The 20,436-nt window shown below is 48.6% G+C and overlaps 1 protein-coding gene and 1 long non-coding RNA gene across 8 annotated transcripts in view; both read right to left on the bottom strand.

The window, feature by feature from the left end:
• The window catches only part of FBXW11 (F-box and WD repeat domain containing 11), a 65,030-nt gene extending 51,982 nt beyond the window's left edge, over positions 1-13,048 (bottom strand). For 2 of the 6 annotated variants that reach the window (XM_042880568.1, XM_042880573.1), the window contains exons 1-3: positions 12,963-13,048; positions 5,082-5,155; positions 2,568-2,676 (exon numbers count right to left, since the gene is read on the bottom strand). Coding sequence is in view for 1 of the 6 variants with exons in the window: in XM_042880571.1 (XP_042736505.1) it covers positions 12,963-13,007 (45 nt within the window). In the remaining 5 variants the exon portion in view is untranslated. Of the gene's footprint in view, positions 1-2,567; positions 2,677-5,081; positions 5,156-6,109; positions 6,225-12,962 lie in introns of those variants that run through there. The other 4 variants (XM_042880569.1, XM_042880572.1, XM_042880570.1 and 1 more) reach the window with 3 other exon arrangements.
• Positions 13,049-14,161: 1,113 nt separating this feature from the next.
• Positions 14,162-18,638, bottom strand: LOC122185082. Of its 2 annotated transcripts, none has more exons than XR_006180717.1 (3): positions 18,262-18,638; positions 17,949-18,167; positions 14,162-16,859 (listed from the first exon to the last, which is right to left on the bottom strand). It is a non-coding gene; the product is annotated as an uncharacterized LOC122185082 (long non-coding RNA). The 2 variants fall into 2 exon arrangements; XR_006180718.1 differs by lacking the exon at positions 17,949-18,167 and having other exon boundaries at positions 14,162-14,979; positions 15,790-16,859.
• Positions 18,639-20,436: the final 1,798 nt, after the last annotated feature.

Below are 20,436 nucleotides of genomic sequence, written 5' to 3'. Positions count from 1 at the left end.
GCTACAAATTAAATAATGCATTCTACTTCACATTAAAACAGCAATGTGCAAATATTTGCGGGCTTCCCTGACGTGTTATTTTCTTGACCCTGTCTGCATCAGTGCCGTCAGTCATAAACAAGAGCACAGCACTGTATGAAGACTTTTACTTTTTGAGTAACACCCACCTGAGTTTCTGCCCTCACTTTCCACTTGCCTTGCAGCAGTTTCCCAGCGAGCTGCAGCGCTATAAATAAAGACTGGGAACGGGAAAAGGAAGAGAGAGCTGCATGACTAAGTCCTTGCACAAGGCTCTGGTTCCAGAGAGGCTGGCTCCTGCTCCAGCACATCCCAGACAAAAAGTGGGGGGGAAAAACATCTTCTGATATACTGAATTGTAATAACTTTTAGGATAAAGGGTAAAAACAACCTCTCAGCCCTGAGCAACATGAGGTTTTGCTCACATGGGACCTCCCGTATGTGCAAAGCACTGTTTGCTTAAAGCACTGTAACGTGTCCACAACATCTTTGTTTCAGTGCCTCTACAATTTACATTTACTTCCCAACTGAAACATTTGTGATTTCTTTCTTATATTATTCTGTAATGATCACTAAATTAACTCAAGAAACACATATGGACTTGAGCTTGTGCTCCCAATGGAACTAACGCACATTTTCGGTCTGGTGATGGCAATGCTGCAGTGTCATCGTTAAGGCAGCATTAATTACTAACCCTTATTACCACAACTTCTATAAAGTACAGGAATTGTGACCTCAACATTTTTCACCAAAATCACATTCTATTTATTTATACAGAGGTAACTTGAGGAATCTCAATTTAGCATGCTAGGTGTACAGCGCGGGGAGCCCGTTCTTAAAGCAAAGCCAGCCCTGCACCTGCAATGCTTCTGGGCAGGTCAAAAAAGCTTGGAGGGAGTTACTTCCTAATTACAAACAGAAATACAGAAAATGCACTTGGCAAGAAGCGCGGCTAGCCAATGAATTCACTCCTCCTGCAATGACTTACTGATCACACAGTTGACTACAAAATCAAAATTGCTTGTAAGCTCCTAACAAACCATCCGGGCTCCCACGTTCTGAAGTGCTTTTCCCATCTTCCTCATGAAAACCAACCAGCTCCTCAGTGCTTCAGCTCTTGTTGTGCATTTCCACAGTGCGAAGATTCAGACTGGGAAGGCCAGGTACAGCCAACAAACCTCAATCTTCCCCCTAAGTTCTCTTTCAGTTGTTTAGTTGTAAGAGACTCACATGCTATTCAAGATTTTCAATTTACAGTGCAGTTTACTTTTTCTTTAGGCCCAGACCAACAGAACTGATGTCTCTTTCTTTCCATTAGTGATTAATATTGATAAACCCGTGGGGTAACAGCTGGTACTTGAAATGCTCTGTCTGGGAACGACACACCCACTGGCATCCCATGTTGAGTGCTGCTGAAGGGGGATTCTGACACACAAACTTTGACTTTCAGATGGGATGACTACAGAAGTTAAATGCTCCCAAGGCAAATTTAATATCAAGCCCAGAACCTTCTCAAAAAATCAACGTGAACCACAATAAGAGAAAAAACAGAAAGCAGTTAACACCATTCAAAGGCCTTCAGTATTATTTTACACTCGGCAGGGTACAGTTGGCGACCACCCCATCCCTTTTGCTAGCTGGGACGTCATCTAGATCTTACCTGGTGGCTTTACCTGAAGTGATCATTCAGAACACTGCTAAGCAAAACAGTGCTGAACCAACTGGACATTGGAACAAGTACCCTGAGTATTCACAAGTGGAAAAGTAGAAGTGTCAAAGTATATTCGTAATTGTGATTAATTAATTGGAAGCAAAGTGTGTGGGCATGCACATAACACAAAGAAGCACGTTCCACAAGTGACAGCCTGGCTTGGCACAGTCGTACATTCACTACGTTGCACATTTTGGCACACTCGGTATTTTTGCTGAGGTCCTCTAAACCAAAGAAAATTTGTCAGACCAATAGCAAGACTTTGCACTCTTCCTATTTTCACTTCAAAACCAAGTTGTCCCTTGAGAGGTGTGGTGTATTCACATGCGTCACACAGGTATGGACCGGTGCCATCACATCACTACCTTTCCACATACAAAATGCAATCTCACATCCAGTCTTGAGCGGCTGTTTGGAAGGCTGAGCACCACCCCCACAATGCCCAGAGTGCAACTCCTGTGCTCAGCTGTTCTGCTTCAAGAACGGCCACACTCCCACATCAAGCAGGCGGTTTCCGTACAAGAGATCTGGCTTACTCTCGCTTTGCTGTGTTTGGAAGAGCTGTGAAAGAGTAGCAAACTCATCTGAACTTGTAAAACATTTTTGATTTTTCCTTTCCAATTAAAATAATAGGAAACCAATAGCTGAGTCACACCTCCAGCAGAAAAATCTATTCAGATAAACGACTGCCATTCCAAAAATATTATAGCTCAGCCTCCCAGCTGTCATTCAAGACCTGCACGTAAGATTCTCGCATTTGGGGAGAACACTAAGTGAGAACTCAGGAAGCTCCAAGCAAGACAAATGAGAATTTATCTGAAAAATTGTTTTCCATTACCACGCAGTTCTTCTACATAGGGCAATGAATTCACAGAAGCGTGATCAACAATGCAGTCCCGCTCTGCTCCTGAAGATCAAAGTATGCGTTCGCTACAACAGAACAAATGCTACAAAAGGAACAGGGGTTCAGTGGAGAAAAGATTAAATGCATTTTCTTTGAATACAGCAACAACCTTACTCCATTATAATTCATTCGTCAGGATAAAACTCGTGAAATGCAGCATCTCGTTTTTGGGAGGACATGGAAGACTACAAAGAAAATCCCAGTACATTTACAGCATAGTTATTCTCCACTGAAATCACTCTAAATCTTCTGAAATACAGTATCTAGGTGAATCTTTACGTCCTTCATACACAACATCCCAGCTCCAGCAGTTTCAAAAGCTCAGAATTCCAACAGTCCTTGCTGCACTCGCACATCCTACGTTACACAGAGACCCCCTCAGAAGAAAACTGGCTTTCCTTCCCTTATGCTGAAGGAGCAGAGGTGTTACAGGCCTTCATACAGCAGTACACCTGCTAACAGTAAATCAGAACCGGAGGAAAAAAACAGCTGTGGAGACCTGGTGCTGCCAACTGGAATAGTAAAACTTACTTACAGTGAGTAAGTCAAACACTTCAAAAAATCTAGATGAAGCTTATTAAGACTGTAAGAGCTGGCTCTGACTCTTTTCTGTGTCAAGTTATGAAGGATAAGGACTAATGCAATCTAACAAAAATTAACCTGATTTAAAAAGTCAGATATGGACAAAGCAGTGTGCACTTTAACTTGGAAGAGTTGAAGTACATGTGAAATCCAACCTCAGTGTGTTATAAAATGCTACAGACACGGTCAGTGTTTGTGTTCCTCATGCTGCAGGGGAGTATTTCAGCAGCCTTTGAAGCTGACTTGCACTTTACTCTTAAAAATGTAGGATTCAAAACCTGGACTAGAACTAAGCCTGCAATGTGCATACACTTACATCTGTGCTCAGCTTAGCTTTCTGAATGCCTCTGACAGGACTGTTCCACGTTTCAAGCAGTTCAGCAATTCGTACAGTATTGAATACCAGCACACAGGGGATCTTAATCAGCAGGAATACATATTACAGCTTCTCCTTCCCTCCCCCCAGCGCGTGTTAAATTATTTTCTCATTACAGTTCTCATCATTAGAGATGTCAAGATCAGTCCTGTCTCCCAATTCTCTCATTTTAGAAAAGGGCACACTCAGGGCAGCAAACGCTCCAGGAGATTCTATTGCAGTGCAGCTCCAAAGTGAGGGATGGCCTGATGGAGTAGGAGAGACTGCAAGAAATGTGTCAGACTAAGGATTAACCCTCAGAATGGGTGGGATTTTTCAGACTGTACTAAAAACCATGCCCAGGACTTCTTCACCCTAACCTAATCACTCAAGTATTCAAAAACTCAAGCATGGAAACAACAGTATCCCATGCACAAGCAATTCATTACGTATGTGTTCATCAACTAAATGCAAGTAAGATTTTTGCAGAAAATACCATACCAGCAAATGAAAGACACAGCTAAAATAATACAAAGTATCAGCTGCACCTACCAGAGTTTCTTCTATGATATATTAAATATTGAGGCCTTAACATCTGTTTGAATAGCTGTCTACAGAGGAGAGCACTCAAGCAGCTTAGTGTAATTGCTATTAATATCAAAAGGAATTGAGGCATACCTGCTTCACACTAGCTTTAGAAATGAGTTGACAAGTTCATTAAAGCACTAACTCACAACAGAGCCGGGCCTTAGGAGAGGGGCTCACCTTCCCACTGGACATTCAAGGCACATAACATTCTTCTCTATCAGCCAGGGATCTGACTTTTCCTCCTAACACACACAGATACCTCCCAAACTTATCTGAAACACCATACTGCAGCCTTTTACAGTCATTTCAAAGTCTCAGAGCAACAGGACTCAAAACACACCCACAGTGCTACTCTGAAACAAACCTGCTGCAGCTCTGCAGCACCTCCTCAGCACCGCTTTGAGAACCATCACTAAGAGAACCTGAAATCTCCCTAAGGATTTAAAATGCTGGTTCCAAGCGCTGCCCTGAACAGCAGGACAAAGCCACTGCAATTTGTAACACAAATGAGTGGAGTTGTTCTCTACATTTCCGATGAACTCACGAGAAAATACAGCCAGAAATCAGAGCAGATAGCCATTAGTTTCTGAACTCAACAGAAGAGTTTCAAGTCATTGATAAGGCTGCCTCCACCTTCCAGATGCAAGATCTGGGACGTGTTTCCTTAGTGCCCCTTTGTCTGTAGGTACTGCTGTCTAGCTCTGCAGATGGCACATCTATCCTAGGCCTTGCCTTCAGAGATCAGCAGCATCCTAACAAAGCACAGCTGTCTCCCCTGAATACACTCCTCACTCCAATCTCACACTGGCAGCTTGGGGTGTTCTGCAATCTGAGGGACATCAAGCAGTTAAAGCAGGTACTGAACTTGCGGACAAACTCATCTAAGCAGAAGCAGCAGGATATAGTACAGGGTGACTGCTTACCTGAAACTTTGTTTCTGCGCTTCAGATCCACCAATCCAGAATGAAAGGGGATTCGAATGGGCTTTCCTTCTTTTCTGTTAAAAGAGAGCAGCCAATCATCTTCAGCTTGGTGTATCTACTCCTTGCTTGAATGAAATTCCAATTAAGCACTGCTAGCACTGTTAGACAGGGCCAATACACCTTACCAGTAACACCTGCGTTAGTGGGGACATCGGATTGGTGGATCTAAGACAAAGAAATGGACTCACAGACAACAAATTGCTCTTTCCCATGTTCTAAATGAATGAATCCTAAACAAATTGTTTTGGGACAGCAGCTCACTTTGCAAAGATCGAGGAAGATGAGAAGAAACTGCGCTGCCTACGGTGGAGTGACCACTACAGCTTCATCCACCAGCGTACAGCTGACCACCATGCTGTGTGCACTGCCAGGCTGGGAGTTCGTGGCTTTGCAAAACACTGCAGTAGCTCTCCTCATTTTTCCACAAACATGCTCCAAAGCATTTCATTGCCACGTTTGTTTGAGTTTTGTTTTTTTTCCTTTTCCAGACTCAAAATGATCCAGCTTTCCTCATGCACCCAGCAGCACAAATGGAGCCAGCCATCCGCATGAGAGCACTCAGCACTGCTGCACCTCCAGAAAAACCCGGAGCTGGGAGAGAGCAAAACAAGGCACGCTATTCCTGACTGAGAGGAAGGGCACCCCTCCCAGAGCAAGATGGTAAAGGACTTCATCCAGAACCTCCAGCAGCATGCTTACAGTAGGAGACCAAGCCTTTGAAGTAGCTTTAACTGTAACCTAAGAGAAAACCGAGCCTGTGGAAGTTCCAACTACAGATGTAACAGAATAATGAAAGCCTACCCTGAACAGACCAGGCTGTGTGACTCCTAGCCAGACCTTTCTGCAAGTCTGAGACAGCCGACAGAATGATTTCCTCTAACCCCAGCCAGAAGCAGCAGAAGCATTTTCTAGAACACACCGCTGCACTGCCCACAGAGCAGCTAGCTAGCACCATCTCTCACACTCACCTTTCCAACCCAATCCTGGTACACCAGGAGAGGAGCATCTCCAGCGTGGGATGATGTTTTGCTTTTCGACCCTTTGTAAAGCAGGCATCAACCACAGGGCAACATACATTTCAAAGGTGAAGCAGGGCTGTAAGTCTAATACCACATCCAATACATGAACCTTAATGCTGCCAAGTAAAGCAATAAGATGTCACGGCATATGACTCAGAACTTTAAGAGTACAATATAGCTCAGCCAGCCATCAAAATTATATAAATGTACTGATTTGTTAAATCAAAACAGAGCCAGCGGGATGTCAGCAGCAGAGGCACAAAGGCACGAATGTGAGTGTGACAGCACAGGTCTGATTTTTCTCTTGGAAGCTCCTCTCCATGGAGGAGCGATGGAGACAACATGAATATCAAGTTTCCCTGGCAGGTCCTGTGGTGCCAAGACAGAATTGCTTCAAAGATCTCCTATCAAATACAAGCTGTAATTGGAGCTTAAGTTTTGCAAACAGATTCTGAGTATAGGCTTTCCAAGAGCTTTTGTCTGAAATGCTTCAATTGGTGCGACTTAAAAAGACAGAAGATTTAAACAGCACATCAGTGTGCAAGCCGTCCTGAGTACACACACCTCCCCAGGGGGCACACAGTGCAGGCTGTACACGGCTTCTGTGCCTAAATTCCACACTGTGGAGCCCCTCAGCAGCACAAAACAGAATGCAGCCAGGCCACACCACGCACAGCTGGCTGCCTCAGCCAGGCCAGTGAAGGAAACAAACTTTGCCACGCTGTATGGCCAAGAATTGATCCCAAAAGCTTTATGCCAGTTTACACGGAAAGCACAGTGGTTCCCCCTATTCCTAGCAAGCAGGTATTTATCTACATCTTAGAAATCTGTCTGCATTTGTATAGGAGTGGGCCCAGGATGTGGAACTACTCTGTGCTTACCTCTAAACACTCTGCGGTTGCAGGTTACAAGCACAGGGATGCAACTCCTACGGGGACCTGTTTCAGCAAAGCAATGAAGAAACATCACACCTCCCTCAAACACTCCCATTGTCAAGTTTGCCTGTTTCAGAAAGGAATTAATTTCCCAAAAGGAGACTCCCTTTTTTTTATTATTAAAGCACAAAAGGTATTGCAATAGTTCTGCATTATTTGGTCTCGGTCATGCACCACTCGTAGTGGGAAATGCATGGAAGTAGCACAGGAAAATGAAGCAGGCTATCAGATGTAACCCCAATGAACTCATAAATACACCAAGAAACTGGAGAAGGGAGGGATTTTCCAGAAAAACTGGATTTGCTGTGAATAATGAAGTACTATCAGCACCATGGAAATCAAGCTGTGAAATCAGATTATGTAATAAACAGTAGCATTAGTATAAAGAAAACATCACCAGAGAAAAAAAGCTAGAATGTAAGTACTGTTATTAATCAGCATTAGTTTAAACAACTCAGTACATATCCTCGTTTCCCTTCCATTTCTTCTCTCCCTTGCAGTAACAGCAGCTCGTTGCAGAGCAGCCCTCTTACAGCCGTGGTCCCTCATTCTCTCCCACACGCCATTCCTGCCTCACTGCACATTTGCTGCACCATCCATTTCATATGAAGCCCATCTCGCTTTTCACCCTGCTGCACAAGCACTCAAAGCAGCACAGGAAGATGAAACTGAAAATGCCAAAGCAAGAGTGACCTCTAAACTGCACAGCAATAAAACGTAACGCATCAAAAGCCATACATCAAGTTGATTTAACAAGCAGCGAAGGTGCTTTAGCAAACACACACAAAATGAAAAGGTACATCCATCCTTCAGAGAACGTCCCCTAGCCTCTCTCAGGGTACAGCTTGGAAGAAGACAGCTCTGTTTGATTTGCTGAGATGCTGGTGATCCAAATTCTTGACATCCAACAACTCTCCCCAAGGGACAGACAGACACAGCCAGCACGGCCTGAAACCACCAACGCCATCCATGCACCCTGTCAGTTCCTATAGGAGCACCCAGGAGCAGGTCAGAGGGCCGGGCTGGTGTGCCTGCCCGTGGGTCCGACCCCATCCCACACTGCCAGTAGCACACTGGGTTCTTCCCAGCATGATTCAGGGCCTGTGCAATTTCAGCTCAGTGCCCTGGAGCTCTCTGGGGATGCTCACAAGGGCTGGAGGTCACACGTGCTTCTCAGGCACCAAGGCAACTCTGGCTGCTGCTCTTCATGTGCTCAGCGCTGTTGCAGAGGCTGGCAAATCGAGTCATGTTAGATAATTTAACTGAAATGAGGCAAAAATAATCCCAAATGAGATTTAAAAAGCCTTTGGTGAAATGCCAGCATTGAGCTTCCTGAAAAAATTGCAAGCTTCCCTTGGAAAGAATTTAAAGATGCTTAGGTTCAGAATTTTCCCCACAAATGGAGCATCTGCAGTTCTCCTCCATCTGAACAGACCAGTAGCTGCTGCCATCCAAAGCAGTACTTCAGCTGGCTTTTCTCACCCCTTACCTGCCCTGAGCATCTCTGTGCTCACCACCGCCCTTCTTCCCTTGGTAATCAGTTCCCCACTCAGCCTATTGTTCCACCAAGCCCTTCCCAAAAGGTACAGCTTTCCACACGTCTCTGGCTACTTCCCTCATTTCACCATAGCTCTGCTGGCTTTAAATTCAGTTACCCAGCTCTAATTCATTTTCTTAAGCTCTTCCTTCCCATTTTCTGTACTGCTGCCAAAGTCACAGTAATCTATTCACTTTACATTTTCATTCCTCCTCTTACGGGCACTATGAAATGTGACTGTCAGTCTAATGACCTCTGCAGCAGCACAGATCTTACATCTGCTGCCCCAAAGGCTCTTCTGCGCCTCCCGAGCAGCCAGCAGGCAACCTCACCACGTCAGACACCTGCCCTCACCATTTCCCTTTCTGCCCCTAACTGATGAAGCAGCCCAGCATGCTGCTGGCTGCACACTCACATGTCTGACACACAGCTCAGAACACTGCTCATTTAGCTAATAAATAAAGAGCACTGTAAAGCATAGCCTGCTGTCCTAGCAAAGCACAGTAACTAGTTAATACACAGGTCTCCAAAGGTCCTGCTGGCTCTCCATCTACTCCCAGGCTTTGATTAAGAGCAAAACAGCGACACTGGAGCCAGAACAGTGCCTCCTTTGTTCCAGATGCAAATACGATCATCGCCCAGTCCATCACTATCTCTATCACCACAAGAGTAAACCCTCTGAAGGATTCTTCTGAAACATTTGGGAAAAATTGAACAAAATGCAACTGCTTGCTTGGCATGCACTGATTGAGACAGGGAGGGAAGAAACAAGGCAGAACATTATAGGCCTATTGAGACACATCCAGCTGTTGTACGTGAGTTTCCAAATGGAATGCTCAGGTTTGTGTTGCACAGTAAAGCTTCACACCGTTTGGGTGCACGCCACCTCCAGCTGCAGTGACCCAGGGAACTGAAGGTAGCACCAGCACGATCTACACAAGTTGCTGCTGGCAACACAGCGGTCTCACAGTGGTCCTGTGAGAAACGCTCTGTTCTGAGATGTTACCTTGTGAATTTGAAGACCTGCAGCTCCCATCAAAACTCTGCCAGGAGAAACCGAAAGACTTTTGGTAACATATTGAATTATAGTTCTTCATTTATTATTTACAGAGGCACTTAAACACTGGACAGCAATGAGAGAGACATTCTAGACAACAAGGGTGCCACACGAAGAAGAATATTTTCCATATAGGTAAGTTTGAGATACAGATTCCAATAACACATAAACAAGCACACATTGGTGGTTCTGCTGAGCACAGCCCTCCTTCCCAGCGCCCCTCCATGCCCCCCACATGGAGCAGTGGCGTGCAGAGCTCCAACCACCAGCTCTGCAGCAGGAGGTGAGCGCTGGCAGCACAGCAAAGCACAGCACAGCACATCGAGGGCACAGCGGGAAGAGCTGATGGCAGCTCAGTGAGTGGGAGCACTCCAGTAACCATGCCCCGGGGTGCCCAGCAGGCACTGGGAGAAAAGGACACTTTTTATTTGTGATCCAGATGTTACGATGAGGGCAGTTCCACCCGTGCCTGTGTCACTTTTTAACCTGTACCGGATGTGTTTTCCACACCTCTACGTTCTTGTACAACCGCATTTAACGCAAACTAAGAAACTAACTATCCCCTGTCTTAAAGCCTCAGGGGGAAACAAAAGCGTGGCTTAGTGCAGCTTTCAGAGGGAAGGAGAACCACGAGGCTTTTAGCAGGTATTCAAGGCAAACACGTGTAATGGGTTTGATGCAACTGAACTCAGATTTTATAAACAGCTCAGGATGCGTTGGTAAAAAAAAACAAACACATTTCACAAATCATTTGTTGTCAGTATTTCACCTTCAGAAAGTTTGATCCTTTAGAAAAGCAAAAAGGTTCCTGTTATCTGATTTCACGGAGAAAACCAAAACCTTGCAAAGAAAGAGCCCTCTGCATCATTTTGGCAAGCCCTCCATCTGTTCTGGATTACCTCCTTACTCCTCATTGCCAATCCTTCACCCGCTCACAGCATCCAATGGACACAGCGCTCCCCGAGCCCAGCTGCAGCCCTGCATCCCCCCAGTGCCAGCACAGGCCTGTGGGCCAAATACCATCCCGTGTACAACTGAAAGCCACGGAAAGTCCTCACCAAATCACCTGCTCATCACTGTTAAAAGGCTAACGACGTGATTTCCACAGCTAGAACTTAACAGCTAAAGCCTCCAGCTGTCCTAAGACGGCGACTCCAGAACACTAGCTAGCACTCCATACAGCAAATAGAAGTTGTCACTCTGAAACCTTAAAATATTTCTCTTAGATTTCAGCTTTAAAAATAGACCAGTATTATTTCTATGACTGATTTTTCTTTAAATAAGCATAAATGACCCAGCCAGTGAAGGAGAAGTTGAGGGCTAGAACACCCTGTTCTCTGCCTTTATGCAACACGTTGACACGTTATCTCTTGTTTATCAGCCACTCAGAACTGCTTTGTATTTGCTGCTCAGAACTCCTGCATCATCCATCTGCAGCTGCAGTACTGGGGAGTCAGCTCTGGCATTGGAAGGCAGTGAGCAAGCACCCAAAGTGCTGCAAATACAGCCTCCTGGATCAGCAGGAGGCTACAACTTCTCGCCTGCAGTAAGCAAGCACCCATTCTTCTTTCTGACAATAACACTCTCGAACAGAGGAGCATCCATCAGGTCCTGCACCTCCAGATCATTTCTGGCTTTGCAATGATTACTGCTGCTATTATCAACTGATACAAGAGTGCATAAAACACTGTAACTGCTGACTGAAAGCTCTGTCAATACAACTTCTACTTCTGCTCTGTTTGTTTCAGCAAACCTTCCAGAGAATCTCATCTGCCACAACAGCAGAGCACAGAACCTTTGTGCCAGGGCTCCATTTCAATGGGCTTTTGGTGACTCCAGTGAAACATTTCTGCTCAGACACAAGTGGTTCTCTGCAAGCCTTTGCCAGGATCAAAACTAAACTACCAACTAAGCTTTATGGAATATCAATTTCTATTGGGAACTACAGAATTAGTTGTTCATTTTACTAAAATTTTATATTAATTTGCTTTGAAAAAGGAAAAAATTTGTTTCCTAAGCCTCCTAAGAATTGAAAATTTTAATATCCATACATATTTGCCTTTCCCTTAGCACATTTCCAAGATGCAGCTGTAACGAGGGGACAGAGCTGCTATCAGAAATTACATTTGCTTCTGCCCGTTGGCAATTTGGCCAAAACCAGGGAAGACGTCTCAAAAGGGAGAGTTGTAACAAAGGGCAAGCAAGAAACCTGAGTGAGGCCACCGTCCCTCCCAGCCCCATTGGAGCAGCTCACACGCCCCAAGGCCAGGCGGTATTTGCAACCCGCTGGCACAGTTAGGAAAGCACTGCTGGGATCCAGTTGGCTGTGTTGGAAATGCAGAAGGCAGCTTTCTGCAGGGAGCTGCTGCTGGAAGACACAGCTGCACCGCAGCCGCTCCGATGTCGCTGACAATGAGAGGGAGCTCCCCAGATCCACTGGGACAGTGGGATCACTGAGATGGCCTTCAAGCTGCTGGCCTCACCGACGGGCAGCGAGCACCGAAATGCCATCGGGCCGTTTCCTTTTGGCCTTCCATCTGTGCTTACACACAGCAGGCAACACCAGAGGGAAGCTGGCGTTTTCCACAGCTGCTGTGTGAGCGGGCGCTAAGCTAGCTAAAAAACCCCAACCATCCAGTGCCTACACAGCGCCCAGCTCCCCCTCACAGCGCAGCAACAGCCCATTTCGGGTTCTTTTACCACCCAACTCCATTGCATCGTGCTGAATTCCGTATACAGCAGCAAATACCGCGTACGGCGATACAAAATAGAACCGTCGCAGTACCGGAGATTCGCACTCTTGCTCTCAGCTCCCGGCGCCGCTCCCCCCCAGCGGTGGCGATGCGGGTCCTTCCCGCCGGGCCGCGGTTCGGCCGCTCCCTGCAGGGCTGGCGGAAGGGCCGCTCCCCCCGGGCCCGGAGTTCCGGACCGCAGCCGCGCACCGGGTGCAGGCAGCCCGCCTCCAGCCCCCCCATTCACACAGCGATCATTTGGATGCGCGGTATGGTTTTTTTGATTTTTGCTTTTTGGTGGGTTTTTTTTTCGTTAGTTTCTCTATTTCTTGAATTAGCTGTTTGCTTTTTTATTTTGCTTCTTTTTTTTTAACGCTTTTTTCCTCAGCGGCCCCCCAAAGGAATAAGGAGGCGGGAGGAGCGGCGCAGCGGCCGGGCCCGGCCCGCAGGAACCTCCAAGCAGCGCCGGGCCCATCGGGCCCACAGCGCGGCGCCGGGCCCAGCGGGAAGCTGCGGAGGGGGAGGGGCGGCCGTGACTCACCATCAGCTCGATAGTCTTGTCCTCGATCACCGAGTCGGGCTCCATAGCGGCGGCAGCTCCGCGCGGCGCCCGCCCGCCCCGCGCCCGCCAGGCCCCGCCGCCACTCGCTCGCTCGCCCGCCCGCCCCCCCGCTCGCGCGCGCGCACGCACGTGACGTCACGACGCCCAGAAGAAAAGCGGCGCCCGCCGCCTCCCGCTCTCCTCGAAGCGGACCACAACTCCCGGCGGTCCCCGCGGCGCCGCGCTCTTATTGGTTGCGGCAGGCGCCCGGCGCGCTTTGCGGCCGTGCGGGGGTCGCCGGGAAGGCGCCGAGCCGCCTGACGGGCCACGCTCGGTAGCAGGCCGGGCCCCGGCGTGTGAGCGCTGTGGTGAGGGAAAATGGCGCCGGGCGGGAAACGGTGGGGCTGTGTGCAACCTCGACCCGCAGTCAGCTCTCGCTGCGTTTCGCTTTTTGAGCCCGGTTTTCTCCTTAGCTTGGAGTTGGCCCCGCTTACTTTGGTCCTCCCTCAGAGGCGCTGAGGTGAAGCCCTGGGGCTTGGCGCGGGATGGCCCGGCCCACCTCCGGCTCCCGGCTCTTTCTGTGCCTGCCTGGCGCTGAGGCCTGCAGGTGCCCCACGCGCCCGCCAGCGGCTGCGCAGTGTTACAGGGACAGCACGGTCGACCTGACGATGCGGCAGGCACTGAATGCGGTGGTATGCGTTGAAAATTGGAAGCAAAAGCGTCATCTGCAAGAGTCTGGTGTAATAACGCAGCACTGCGATGCCATGCTTCTGACAGAAATGCGCACGGTAGTTCTCCTGCTCAGCACGTTTTACCTGTTAAAACCTGAGCCAAGTGTTTAAAAATGTGGAGTAGAGCAGATGGAAATGACGCAAAGTCCTTTGTTATTGACAAGAAGCCTGCTTTGTGGTGCTTTTCTGTCAGCAGAAGTGTACTTTATTCATAACAATGCTATAAAGAATTCTTCCCATCAGAACTGCGTCCTTCTCACACAATTTAGAATCAGAATCACAAGGTTGGACCTGCAAGATCATCCAGTCCAACTGTCCTCCCATCACCACTGCTACCACAAGCACTAACCCAGATCTCACAGCTCCTCATCCAGATGCCTCTTGAACACTGCCAGGGACAGCGACTCCTCCAGCTCCCTGGGCAGCCATTCCAGTGCCTGACAACTCTGAGAGAAAAATTTTCCTGTGTCTCACCTAAACCTCCTCTGATACAACTTGTGGCCATTTCCTTGGCTCCTGTTTGTTGCCTGGGAACACAACAATTTGAACGCAATCGGAGCCCAGCAGATCTCCCTGTCCACAAACCCCATCTCCCCCGTGCTGCCCAGCACCCTGTGGAGGAAATGGGACTAATGTGCCCCAGGATCTGCCACATTTACACGGCTGCAGCCAAAACTTGCTCAGCACATCCACGGTTGTGTGCTTGCCCCAGGACCCTCACAGCTTCACACTGACCCCCATCCTCACCCCAACACTCTCCATCCCCATGGGACCCAGTCCTGGGGACTGAGAGCTGGGCTGGATTCTTTCCACCTTCACACCACTGCCTACAATTAAGGACTTGCAGATGAAGTTGTTCCCTGGTTGCTATGCAGATCCCAATCTGCTCGCTCTCTTTGTTCACTCCAGGGACCAAACAAGCCAGCAGATTTGAAACATCAAAGCAAAAATTCAGTAGGTCTAATTCAAAATACACGCAGGGAAGAGCCTTGCGGGCCGGGACAATGCCATGTCACAGAGCCACCTATAAAGCACACTGTACACCTAGGCACTGCTGTATTGTTTCCTGAAAGTGCAAAGCATTGCTGAACATGTAACAAAAGAAACAGGCAAACATTCCTGCAGGGGTTTGAAGGGAAGTAAATCCATGGCCTTGCAGCCTGAATGGCACTGCCATTAATGCATCTCAGTGACAGGCACTACAGGAGCACTTGCAGGACTCGAGCACTGCAGCAGAATGTTCCGTTGGAAGGAACCCGGGCAAAAATCTGTAACTTGCTTAATCACTGGTAGAATAAAAAAGAAAAAAAAAAAAAAAAAAAAAAAAAAAACAAGAAAGAAGTGTTGGCAGTAATTAAGGTAAGTGTTATAAAAATCAGATTTTGGGTTTTTGTGCTGGAAGGTTGAGACAACATGACATACAGCCTCATATTTGTAACTTAAAATTGTTTCGGAGGCAAGCTTCTCAAGACAAGGAGATTCCTCCAACCAGGGCCTAACGAGGTGGATGAAGAACCAAGGCTTTGATAAATTTAGTCCAAAATACAAAGAATACTCTGCCGAGTCACTTGGCTCTGGTGAATCACTGCAACAACTTGAAAAGCATGTTTGTTGGGTGTGTGCTCTAAATCAAGAACTCAGCTGCTGGATAGAGATGGCAGGCTGCTCAATGATCAGTAATGCACTGCAGCACAGGGAAGCAAAGGCAGATACAATTCAAATGTCCCTGCTGGCAGAACAATATTACTTCACTCACAGCTGGTAGGAGCAGGACACAAGCACACTCCAAGTATGAAAATGTTTCTTCCTCCTTCAAATAAATATTTTGTATCCAAAATGGATGACACGAGGTTTGATGTTTTATTATTAATTTTGATAAAGAGCTGGATGTGTAACAACTCCTGCACCTGCAGATGCAGTAACCATGGTCAGCACAGAGCCCTGAGCTCAGGCTGCAGGAAGGGCCTGCACAGCAGAACCCTGCAGGGTTGGAGCAGCAAAATCTGCGTTGGCTGCTGGGCTGCTTGGCACAAGGACGCTGCACGTGGCTTTTGTCACAGGCAGCAGTGCTGCTCAATGGGCTTCCGGGTACCCACCTGCCCCAGACACAGGCTCAGCCCTGTGCCTGCTCCTCCAGTGGCTTTGCTTGTTGAATACAGATGTGGAGATAACAGATCAGGGAAGGAAATGGAGATCAGGTGTGGGAAATGAGGCCGTGCCCAGCTGCAGTGCCCGGATCCCATGACTCATGGCTGGGTGGGGTGTGCTGGAGCAGCCCTGGGGTTGTGCCTCTGCTGCAACTGCATGGAACAGACAAGGGGCAGTGAGAATCGCCTCAAAGCTGGAGCAGAGATGACCTCATGCAGACCTGTGGTCAGCCCTCATCAAACCAGCAGGAAGGGCTGTGACCCAGCTGTCCCAGCAGTGTTGCTCTGCACCCTGCAGCGCTCAGGGATGCTCCCAGCTCCACTACAGTCAAAACCACACACCTTCTTCATTATTTTCTAACTCGGATGCCTGGAATATATTTGTTTTTACACCTCTGTAGACATGCTGTCACATCTTTCCAGACATGTCTTGATTTTCTCCACAGGAGGCAGTCCTAGCTCCTAGCAGGCACCTGGAAATGCAGAGGTTGGCCTAGAGGAGTGCCACCCCTGCACCCCATGGCTTTACAAAGGTCTCTGCAATCCCTGTGGGCTGTGGACAGCTGCTTAGGCTGCAAACAAAATCCACCCTGGTGTAATAAAATAAGAAGATTTAGTGGAGATAAGACATCGTTGTGGTGAAAGAGGGAAGAAAAGAGTGACGAGAAAGAGACAGGGCGTGTTGGCATGTGACAAAACAGCAGTGACAACGAAACCCAGGTGTAGGATTGATGCATCCTCATGTCCCGCCCTCCCAAAGCGTGTTCCTGGCTTCCGAGCACACCTGGGCAGAGATGGACTCCAGTGCTCTCACCTGGAATGTCCCCATGCTTTATCTCATGTGCAAAAGGTTGAAGTTGTACCTTCCCATGGCGAGTCAACAGCAGCTTGCTCAGGCCAATGGCACGCTTGGGGCACACCAAGGGAAACTGCTCCTCGTGAGAAGCAGCCACGTACAGGTTTGTGCCCAGCCCCACGCTGGGCTCCTACAGGCATCTCAGCTCAGCAACCTCAAAAGCCTTAAACAGATAAGAAAAGCCCTTCTATAACAGAGACAATCTCTAAGCAAACTTCTCCTTTCTTGCTTTCTGGCCGCCAGGTCACACGCTTCACAAAGAAAAGGCAGAACAGCAGCAAAGCCTTCCACAAGGGCTGTAGCGCCCGAAGGACAACAAAGCCATAGGCACAGTGGGAAGAAAGTGAGAGCATCACTCCCTGCCTGAGGACGGCCCAAGAGCACTGTGGCATGGGGCCACATGGTTGTCACAGTGTGATGAGCCCCAGGAGCACAACTTGCAGGACCCACAGTTCCAGGCTGCCTATGGCCATTCAAAGCCACCTGGTTTTCCTCAAGGACAGCATCCAGAGGATGGCTCTCCCTGCCCTGTTTTTCTGCCACTTTCCCTTTTCTGTTTTCCATTCTCCTTAATAGAAAAAGGACTTTCCACACACTTTTAGCTCTTAGGTGAGTTGCCTGCCTCCATGCCCTCCTGTGCACAAAGAATACATTCTTCTAACTTGGGTAAATCCAGCCCTTAGCACTCAGGGATATCCCATTAGGGGAAACCCAGAGGTCTGTGCTGAGCACATCCCTCCTGAACAGCCCTCCCCCAGGATTGGGTACCACACAGGCATGGGACAACCGTGAACTTTTCTTATGGCCAACTGGGCTGAAAGCAGCTCCCCAAACACAGGCAAGAAACACAGAAGGATTCTGTGAGCCTGCATGTGGCCCCTGTGCCTGCTGCCCAGGGCTGCACAGCACTGTGCCCCTTTAAGCAGCAGCTGCTTGGGCATGCACGTGGCTCAGGAGAACCCCAAAATCTTTGGAGGATTTTCCCCCATGCCAACATGAGCAGCACAGCATGATGGAAACCAAAGGCCCTGTCCATCTCTCACTTGCAGTGCTGTGGCTTCACCCAGCAGCGTTCCCAGCTCACAGCCTGGCTTTCACCTCCCTCCAAGATCTGAACCTGGACAGTCCCCGAGAACAGGATCAGGCCCAGAACTGGCCACCAGTTTTTAGTGGCCCTGCACAACTTGGCAGGGGCACAACTAGTTGTGGGCATCCTCACCACCAAGAGCCCTAACACTCAGCCCTGCCCTACCTGCATGGAGCTGCCAGAGACTGGGCAGCGTCCGTCAGCACCTGAGTGCTATTGGGTGTGCAGGGTGAGAGCAGCAGAGCAGTCCTGGGCACACAGCAAGGGCTGCAAAACAAGGAAACTCAGCTGCAGGGATCCTTTTGCTGGAGAATGCTGTAATTTTGTGCCAGTACAGAAACTAGGGGGCCCAAGAAGTGAAGCAGCTTTGCAGAGAAACCTGTCCTGATATTAAAAGAGAGAAACCATGGGTTGGAAACAGGTTTTTGCCCTGCAGCTTTAGAGGCAGTGGGGTTGAAAAGAATAATCTAACACTTACCAAACAGTTCAGCAGCCCAGACTCAAACACAGCATCCTTCAGGAGCTCTGCTCTCCAGGTCCTGGATTTCAGAGCTGCCACATCCACGGGGTGACCATGGCTGCTCCAGGAGCCAGCCTGCAGGCACAGCACCCCAGGAATCAAGGGAAATCTCCCTCTATTTGGAGGATAGGCAAAGGGAAGTGGCCTGCAAAGAGGCACAGGAAGAAGGGCAAGGATCCAGCAGCACCTTCAGCATGGCAATGATCCATAGAGCAGGACAAGCTGTGCCACCACCCCCTGCAGCCCCTTCTCCTCCCATGCAAGGCAGCAGCCCTGCAGCAAGGAGAGGGGCTCATCCCTGCTGACCCCAGCTGCGGGTTAAGTCCACTCCAGTGTCCCACTGTTAGCGAGAGGCCAGCGTTTGTCCTTTGATTTATTTATGCACTGACAAAGATTCAGAAGTGTTGGAAGTGCAGTTTTTTTGCCACCGACTAAAAATAACTGAGCGAAATTCCAGAGCTGCCTTTCAGCGCTGCCGGCTGCGCTCAGCTTACCAGGACAATGGCAGCTGTAGGCTGATGGTGACAACACACAGGCCGGGCTCCAGCACCCTGAATAACGAGTTCTAAAGGGCAAAATTTGGCTGTAATTACAGCTACGCAAAAAGCAGTGCTTAAAAAGACGATTATCCAAATACCTGAACATGCATTGCCTACTTAACACTGGACAGGGGGATGCAATAAGGGGGATGCAGTAAGACTTACTTTGCATAAAATACAAATTCAGGCAGCAAATCCAGAGAGGATCCCTTCCAGGAGGATGCTCAGTTAGCAGCCCGCAGGACAGCAGGGATGCTGGGAGCCACACTGCATGGCTTTTAAGCACAAACCATCCACCCTATAAGCTCCTGCAGGTGCATGTAGTCACTTCTGAGCTCTGCAGGGTGATGTCCTGTGCACATGCCAGGCAGAAGAGGTGCCTGTCACCAACCCAAGCCTGTGGCACTATTCAGGGTGAAAAAAAAGACTAAGTCAGTGCTTTCAAATGAGACAGCCCCTGCGCTAACGCTGACCCTTGCAACTCAAATAGAAGCGAGCCTGCATCGAAAGCACTTTCCGAAGGGCTAAAGGGATAGGTGTCCTTCTGTCAGCAGTTACAAGCAATAACTTCACCACTTTTCTCCTCACTGGCCTCATCCTTCTGCTGACACCTCGCTGGGTGATGTCAGGGACCCGAGTGCTGCTGCTGTCTGCCAGCTGGAAGGTGCCAGACACACACAGTGAGGGGACCTGGCCCCGCTCACATGGCCACTCTGCAAAGCAGACCCAGTTGTGTTTTCTCACTGAAACGTGAAGGGGAAGAGATGTGAGAAGCAACCATGTAGATTAGTACAGGAGGTAACAGCAGCTTCCAAGCACATCTGCCATGGAGCTCCTGTGACAATTAACTAGACAGCTCTCAGGCATCCATTCACAACAGCCAGGCTCTGCTGCTCCTCTTTTCTCCTTGGAATGCAAGCTTGAACATCAGAAACCAGGTTTGCTGGCAGTTAAAAGGTTAATTGAGGAATGTTTGCTTTTCCTGAAAACAACATACATCCACAGCTTGGTTACAGCAAGCGGTGAGGCTGGGTGCATGTTTGCTGCTTCTCCCATGACGTGCCCTGACTGATGGGATGCCTCATTTCATGCTGATCTCAGCTCAACGCTTTGATCTGCACCACGAGCTGAATGCAGTCAGCTTTTTGTACCAGGGCTGCAGACAGCATGGGATGCACACAGCAAAGCATTTTGTGCATCGTTTTTACCTTATCAGCAGAAATACCACAGCTCCACAGCCTCCGGCACCCAGGGACCAAAGAACCACCGGCCTATATACAACACAGACCAAGGAGCAAGGCAGGGAGCTCAGAAGCTGAGCTCCATATCAAACTGCCCCAGAGAAGCTGCAAATCTTATTGCAGTATTAGCCTACATGGAAAGGAAGAGCAGCCCAGCAACTGCAGCACCCATCCTGCTGTCCTGGCACTGCAGCGCAAGGTGGGTGCTCAGCTTCAGACAATCACTGCCAGGTGAGAGCAGTGGAGGGTGATTTAAAGCATCTGTTACAACTCCTGCTATTGATGGCACATTTCCATATTGCCCTCTGGCAAAGCCATCCACGCATCTATTTTGGATACAGGGAAAACCACAG

This window comes from Lagopus leucura, unplaced genomic scaffold (assembly GCF_019238085.1).
Source record: "Lagopus leucura isolate 7727_CA_CO unplaced genomic scaffold, USGS_WTPT01 Super-Scaffold_100027, whole genome shotgun sequence".
Taxonomy (NCBI): Eukaryota; Metazoa; Chordata; class Aves; order Galliformes; family Phasianidae; genus Lagopus; species Lagopus leucura.
Note: the sequence above shows the minus strand (reverse complement) of the source record. Positions and strands in the feature narration are given on the sequence as shown.